General features: G+C 38.5%; 1 protein-coding gene across 1 annotated transcript in view; it reads right to left on the reverse strand.

Moving 5' to 3' along the window:
- Positions 1-8,631, reverse strand: part of GRID1 (glutamate ionotropic receptor delta type subunit 1) — a 555,021-nt gene that overhangs the window by 18,537 nt on the left and 527,853 nt on the right. The window contains exon 14 of the mRNA XM_026069970.1: positions 1,033-1,199. Within this exon, the coding sequence (XP_025925755.1) occupies positions 1,033-1,199 (167 nt within the window). The remainder of the gene's footprint in view (positions 1-1,032; positions 1,200-8,631) is intronic.

Below are 8,631 nucleotides of genomic sequence, written 5' to 3' on the forward strand. Positions count from 1 at the left end.
CGCGCTTCTGCAGTCATTTCAAAATAATGTGAGACTGTAGCATGTTACTATTTGTTAGCCACTTAATACAAATCTGTTTAAGCAGAAACGGACTCATTTACTTCTGCTTTGAGCTACAGCAAATGCAGCTTATTCAAAAGAATTTACTCTAATGCTGTTACTTCGTGCTTGAATTACTGTGTTAACAGTTGCTAATTAATCATCGTTTTGCCTCTTGTGAAGTGTCCCTTCTTTCCATGAATGATCCGTTTTGGGTTTGGTTTGACAACTGTTTTTGCTGTTTACTAACAACCCTTTCTTTTGAGGCAGCTTTGTCCCTGGTTATCAGGAGGATCCAGACCAGCTGCTGCTGGTGTTTTACCACTTCTTATAAAGAAGTTAGACAAAGGGAAAGCTCGCTTCAGCTCTGGCCGTGAGCTGTGCACCCAGGCCCACACCATCTGCGAAGGCCACAAAGGTCTGTACAACTGCATGTCTTCATTTCAGTTACATGTTGACATAAAAGAGATGCTGTTAGCTCAGAGATCACTAAATGGCCACAGAAGTCACAGTCTGCAATCCCATGCAATAGTGAACATTTATTTTTGCCTATACTATTGTGAGAAAGCACTATATTTAAAATTTGGATCTGTCTCTCCATCCTAAAGAGTAAACTGGGACATTATTACATGCTTACTGCATGGAAGAACACAGCATGCAAAGCACAGTATGAGCCAGGGAGGTTTGATCTCTCCCCTAGCCCATAAAGAGCTCTGGGGGCACCAACCCTTCTCCCAACAGAGCAGTGCTGCCTGGAGGTGCGAGATCACATGCCATTTCCAGTCCCCTCCTTCCTCCCCCCTAAGCAAATGCAAACAGAGCAGAAGGAGCAGCTTTCTTGAAGCCTGAACTTTTACCTCTCTGCTGTCACAGAAGGAAGAGAACTAAGTTCATTCAATAAACAGTCACTGCCAAAGTTCATATGAACTGTGAAGAGGATTCCTTGCTGGCTGTAGGGAAGAATCCTACAAAAAGAGCTTTGTTTTGGTTTACCTCTGGGAGAAAAGATCTCTGTAGGGGCTTCCATGCTGGAGGGCTATCCCGTATCCTTTGCTGCTGATGCTGTTTCCAATGACCGTCACGGAGCACTCGTCATCGGTCAGCGCGGCATATTCCACCACTGTCACATCCCACAGGAAAGCATAGTTTCCTTTCTTTGCCTGTAAATGCATCATGAACATAAAAACTAAACTGCACTAATTCTTGAGGTAGGACAACAAACAAACAAACAAACAAACAAACAAGCAAGCCCTGAGCTTGTCATTACTCCCTGCAGGTATTTCATTAGGTCACAGTAATCTGGAGACTTCCAATATCTTAAAACATTTCTAATGCTCTTCCCTCCTTTCCCAGCAGTACCTCACCTACTTCAAACCTCTCTRACGTGTCTTCCGTTTTTAATAGAGCGATAGCAGAGAATGCCATAGCCAACTGTAAGTTTAGGCAAGGCTTACACAACAGGTAATTAATTATAAATCAAAGCCATTGCCTTAACTAATGAAATTTGACGTACATTTTGTAGGAGACATGGATTACCAGTTCCATATATTCATGTAAGGAATACAAGTACAGCGTGAGCGCTAAGCTGTGTTTTTTAGTCATCACAATCACAAAATGGCAACTTCACAGCTTCCCTCAAATAAATGTGTAAATAAAAGCCATGCTAGTTGTGAAATAAAAGGCACGTTCTGAGCTTAGAAAAAAAGTTCTCTCTTTTTTYACAGGTAAGAAAAGTCACCAGTGTCTCCTATTAGCTCAATTTTGGGACAATATTGTTTTATTTTAGCACACACCCACGGATATGTCCTTAARTGTCAGCCTTAATTGGGATTCAAACCAATGCCTGCATGCAGTGCATATGATGAATGTAAATCACCTTACTTAACATAAGATGTAAGAAGTATCTCTGGATAGGGATTCAGTAAGAAAAAAGTCATCATTTTGTTTGGTTAAAGTAATCACTGGTTTCCTAATGTATTTAAGTAGTATGTTTTTAAGTCTCTAGTGAACATACAGAGCACAACAGAACAGATGGGCTGGAGCATCTAATGCACATAAATGAGTAATCATGAATGCAGGCTTCCAAGACTTATTATTTTTTTTTTAAGTTTGAGTGATTTCAAATCTTTCTTTAGGTCAAAACAAAGCAGGAAGCTGAAGTCCTACATATATTTATTTATGGAAACTGAATCACCAGGCTCCCTTAGCAAATGGCTGCAGCTCTGATATGGAATTAGCTCTCTCCCCCAGGTATTTGGTGTAAGCTCAGTTTTGAACTGACCTCTAAGGTTACAAGACTCCCTCAGTTATTTGATTATATCAGGTTCTTCTTGCCAGAGATTCAGCTGAGCAATTAAACTAATTTCACTTCACCATGTTTTGATATAAACAACCACAGCTCTCTGAAGTCCTTGACAGTTGTTTAAACATGACAATAAATCAAATGTGAGTTATCCTCTAAAGGGTAGAATCCAGGGAAACAAAAAATGAAAAGTACGTTCTTGTTTGGATCTTCTATAAACTACTTGCCAAAGCCTGTCTCCTCTCCCYACTTCCCTTCCACCTGCATCAGGGCAACCAAAGATCCCCAAGTTCTTTTGCTTCTGAATTAAACCTGAGTAAAACAAGTTATATCCTTCCTTTTTGCTAAGGTTTAAGTCATCCTGTACCGACCACCTTGAAAATATTTTTTTTGTTGAGGATATTCCACCCAGCGTGGGTTTGTCCACCACTAGCCCCCCTTCTCCTTTCCCACCCCCATGGTCTGTTCAGAGTGACAGTAATCAGACAGCTATTGCTACACTAGTACAAAATGGCATTAAAATCTCAAGCATAGCATAGGCTTTACAGGGGCTATTCAGATAGGAGCCTCAGGACCATAGTGTTAAAATCATACAGGGATTTAACTGATGCAACTTATTAAACAATCATGTTCATAAAAATATCTCTTACTAAAATGCCACTGTATGAAAACATACCGGAGCAAGACTTCTAAATCTGCATTGTAATACCCTGCCCCTGCCTGTCTACCTGAACTGGTAATGCTGGTGCAAAGGGGAAAGAATGAACAAATCACTGTTTACTATGCAGGACAGCCAGAAAAGGCTTCATAACCTATTAATGCAAGGATACACAAAAAATTTAGTGTGGCAAGGGAGTGATTCCTCAAGGCATCTAAGCCTATATTCAACTGGCAACCTACATTCTTGGAAGCCTAAAATGTGTTTTTCAAGGGTATTTTCTGAATGATCATGTACCCATAACTAGCTGAGTTGCTAGCAGCAAACCTCCGCATCTTGTTTTCTGCTCTGCCTGTAACGGGCTTTACCGATTCTAATTTTATGCTTTCACATCTGTGATAGTGCTGATAGGCCTCCTACCTGGTTAGGGACAACAGGCAATGGGCATCAGTCCCACTGGTGTTCATGGCAGGGAAGGACCATCAAAAGCCCTATTTGTGCACTTCTCGGGTTGTGTTCTATGGTAAATAGTACACAGGTTTTTGCTACCTATGATAGAAAATAGCGTGCAAGTTCTGCTGCATTAAAAAACATGTACTTAAGGGACTAAAGACAAATTATATAATATAATTTGTTACTCTACACAGAATTTTTCAAAACGTGTGTTATTAGAGAGTAAAAACATGCCTGATGTATGTACAGAAAGAGGAGTCCTAAAAGAGATTTGGCCTAAATCCACAGTGTTAAAATGTGTCCTGCATTTTTCTGGTTTCTATAGCTGTATCTTTTAGTTGTTTCAAAATTGTTCAGTAAAGCATCCTCTCAAACTTACATTTTACAAAGGAGGAACGCTGGCAACACATCCCACCCTCCCATACCTTTCTTCTAATAGTACTTGAGAAACCCAATCTTCCTTAAATATTCAATTTCAATTACCTTGCAATATCTAGAGAAAAATCACATTATTGATTTCTACTGTTCAAGCCTCAGTTTTCTGTACTTTATTTTATGTAGAAGACCTTCCTACACTAACTTTCAAGGTTAGACAGAAGATCTTTTGACAAGGCCAACTTCTCTTGCATGTTGCTATCCTAAGTTATGTCCTAGGGCTGCAAGTGGTCAATAAAGTCTACCCAGTCTCTGTGTATCAATTTATCTTTTTATGACATAAATCATTCTACCCAGTGCAATCACATCTGTGGAGTATTATTTCTCTGATAGCCTGATCATTTTAGCATAAACAGGAATCTGAGTTTTAAAATCTTAATTATGCATGCTTCTCAACTTCCAGAAATCCTGGAGGTTAAGACTGTTCTCCCTCTCTGACTGCCAAAGACAGAATCTCCAAAGATCCCCTTTTCCTTAGGGAAGATTTTTCTCTTCAAAGGTTCTTCCACTTGCATAATTTTCTTCTCTAAAAATAGAGACTCCTTACTATTAGTGTGTTCACCACATGGAAAGCTTCCTTATGACCAAATGTTTGGTTGCTCTCTAAATTCAGCATGCTTCACATCCCTGTTAATATCCGTTGTGACAGCTAGGCAGTATCATTTGTTCAGTTTAAAGAAAAAGCGACAAACTATGAAAAATTGATGTATAACACAAACACACATAACGTATACATGTCTGAGATATATTTACTTTTTATACATTTTCACTAGGCAAGCAGTAAAAGTCAAATGAAATCATATTGACACTAATCTTCAACCAAAATTCAAGCCAAAGCCTTTTAGAAGATTTTAAACATTACAGTTTTTTCATGTGAAGGAGTGCATGTGTGCACATGTGCATATCCCCTAGCTTCCAGGCCAAAGGGATACAGGAAGCAGAAAGACTATGAATTACAAGAAAGGCCTGGCACTGACCCATAGGATGTATTAGCAGGAATCATGTAAGGGCTCACTAGTTCTGTATGATACCTTACACAGATGTACCTACTCATACAGCAGTCCTGACCACAACACAGCAAGGTCCATATCCTCAGGCTCTTGCATTCACAGCTCAGCCAGCTAAAATCTGGATTATGGTTTTCTAGGGCCCCAAACAGAATGAAAATGTTCTAGTGGTCAGATATCATTACAAAGACAATGCAGAGAGAGATGGCGAAAGGGAGTGGGGCAACTATCAGCTGAAAATGGGTAAGACTGCGGGAATGAGGAATGATGCTTGAAATGCAACACAGAATAATAGCCTAAGATTTATGCTTTAGACTTTTAATTGGCTTCCATTTTATGCTCCTTTACTGTGGCCTTGTTTCAACTCTCAGCATGCAGGTACATTGGCAGAACAAAACAAAAACAGCTCAGTTAAACTTTTGAAAACCTCTTGAAGAGAAATTCTGCCAAAGAAGCACTCCTTTATTCCACCCAGGTGGAACTACTGTCCTGACTAACACCAAAGACACAAGATTTATCTTTGGTTGAAGAGGTTTAAGAAAATAGATTTAAGGAAGAAAAAGAAAAACTAGACAAAAATTACATTAAGACATACTTCTTCACAATCATCAAAAATAAAAAGGTCAAGGAAGAGTCCCTGCTAGATATAAGAAGGACCACCAAGGAAAATAGTAAGGCTTCAGAAAAGCAGTAAGCAATCTCTTAATGTCACTCTTCAGCATAGAGGGAGATAGAAGAATATTTTTCAAATGATCCTGGCTTAATGAAGGTAAAGTGATGTTTTTTTCAAAGACAACATGGTGAGAAATAACGAAGCAACCTGAAAAAAGCTGAATTTCAGATTAATCACTGGTATGTCTAGGATTCAGCTGAAATTTATGAAGCAACTACCACATTAAAAAAAAGTGCAAGAAAAATACAACATTTGTCATGAATTTACTGCCAGAACAGAGTGTCACCATAGCTGCTCCCATCATATGACTGGTCCTACAGAAATAACAAAAAACGGCCTTTACATTGGTATTAGTAAAACATACAGAAAAGATAGGTGGATAACATTTATTATCTGTATAAAGGTGCTTTAAGAGAAGAGGAAACAAAAGGCTCTGATAAAGAGAAAACATGCCATTAAATCCTGTTCACATTTTTTAAAAATTAAAAAGTTTAAGGATCCACTAAGGGATATAAGGCATTAAGGAAGCATTTCCTTTTACTCAGAAGGGTGAGGGGTCAAGAAACAAAGAAACTTATGAGGACTTATGAAAGTACAGTGACGAGCCACAATAATTCACAACATAAAATTCAGCACGGGTAATAAATTATTGGAAAATATAATTAAAAATTTCCTATTCATTGAACTTTTAAATCTCTCAAAATAAAAATCAGGGGAGGTGACTATCCATCAAGACAGTCGGTTCAGTGTTCCTTAAAAGAGAGAAAATTTTAGAAGGAAGCAAAAAGGGAAAGAATAATCTTTTATGGTGCCATTGCATAAATCAATGGTACATTCACATTTTGGACTCTGTAATTGGACTCTTGTACTTGATCACCTCATCAAAATTGATACACAGGAAGAACAGAAAGGATTGAGAGTAATTTTGGCACCAAATTAATTGGACAGGGGAAGGAAGAGTTTCCAATAAAGGAAGGCTTTAGAGAAGTCTAGAGCCACTTGGAAAATACAAAAAGTTTATTTCCTATATACATATGTGTATATATCCCTATATGTAAGAAAACAGTATATAGGGATATTACCACCTCATTCCTCCAAAACAAAAATGGATTCTCACAGTGAAAAAGGCATTAAAAGATTATTAGGTATTTTGTGGTAACTAACAGTTATCCTGAAGAACCAGTTGCCACAGGGTTGCTGAATGCAAACAGCCTACTCCGATTTACAACTGGATTAGGAACGTGTGCGATTCCACTACCAATATCCACCCAGGATCAAACTGCAGGAGCTACCAACTATATGCTTCCTGGGGATGCTGACTGCAGCTTGACCCAGAAGGAAACTTTCCATACAGTAGCATTAATCAATCCCCTTTTATTGTGGGGATTCTTCACTGGCACCAGAAAATGCCAGTGGCAGAACAGCGCTTTGTAGACTGCTGATCTGCCTGGTAACCTCCTCCTGCTCTATGCAGAGATGTTTATGAAGAGCAGGACATTTCGTATCTTCAGTGACCACTGTCAACTGTTTTGGAGCATAACAAAAGCTAGTTGCTCCCCGAGCTCTGAAATGACATTATTTTACAGTGCATTAATGCCCTTTCCGGGGCTCCCCAGCGTTGCGAAGGCTGTGCCTTGGCAATGGCAGATGGTCACCGGGGCTAGAGAGACTTGCTACGTCTGAACAGATGCCTCTTCCATGGCAAGCAAACACCACAAAAGCTTTCAGGACTTTCTTCCACTGTTACCCTTTTTGTTTTAGCTAAGCCAAAGGAGTAGGAAAACCTCAAGGAAATGGAGAGAAGTAAATGGACTAGAGACAAACATCCAAAATACCTGCCGATGACATAAATAAGCAGTACTCTCCTGTTTTGCATTGAAATGGCACTGCTCTTTTCGTAACTGCATTGGAACTATGATGCTGTTAGAAGAAAATGGGAAGGGAAAGGAAGGGAAAAAGGCTAGTAGTGATTTTTTTCCATTGTGTCAGGCAACTCCTTAAGCAGAAAAATGTGCTAGGAATAGGTTTACACTAGAGAGATTTAGATTTTCCATTTACAAAAAAAATAATTTTTAAGGCCACATTTACATCTCTTTCATACAGCAATACAGGTTTACAGACAGAAAGTCACATTTCCTTGGCTGACATCAATTCTCCTTTAGAAAATCAGAATTACTAGCCATGATACTTGACAAGGACAACTTGTCTGTTTATTCAAAGAACTCAACGAGCTAAGAAGAGTGACATTTAAACTATAAACACAACAGTTTAGTTGACAATGTTATTAAATATTAAGCTCGATTTATGTAAGTGTCTAATCAAATAGCAGCCTTGGTCAGCTTTGGGGACTGAAGTAAATTTGGTTATTGTTGATGTTAATTGAATGAGTTGATCAAGTTATATAAAAAAAAAAATCACCCTAGAATATTGAAATCAAACTTAATATGAAAAAGTTATTATCACACAAATAGAATGGAGCCGCCAGCTCCAGACAGACAATCTAATTGGTATTCTAAACAGCTTGCCAATCTACAGTTACCTTTTAGGCTTAGGCGAATCTAACTATAATAAATGGCAGTATGCAACAGGCTTAGAGAATAAGAGTATTTATAAATCTCACTGCTAAAGAGCATCCACCAACACCAAAATTGTATTAAAAAAATTAAAATGTTGTGCATTTTTCTAAGGTAAATGCTTTTTATTATTGTTTTTAATGTCAGAATGCATAGAAAAGTACTTATTTAACGGCTCTATTTCAACATCTTCTAAATGCTAAGAATGCCTCTTGAAATAGAGGTCTCATTTTCATGAAGTGCTGAGCAAAAATAAAACCAAAACATTGCAGACTTTGCTAGAGCCAAGGCTCTACCTTGTGCAGAGGAAGAAAGGGTACTTGAGCCAAGTGAGAATGCTTTAGAAAAGCTTAGCTGTGTTTACAGCACACATGAATTCTGGAGAAGATGTGAGAAAACACAGGGTGAAGCAGAAAAATTGACTAAATAGTCCAATGCTGAGAGAGAGAGAGAGAGAGAGAGAGAGAGAGAGAGAGAGAGAGAGAGAGAGA

The sequence above is a fragment of the Apteryx rowi genome, unplaced genomic scaffold (assembly GCF_003343035.1).
Source record: "Apteryx rowi isolate R43461 unplaced genomic scaffold, aptRow1 scaffold_30, whole genome shotgun sequence".
Lineage (NCBI taxonomy): Eukaryota > Metazoa > Chordata > Aves > Apterygiformes > Apterygidae > Apteryx > Apteryx rowi.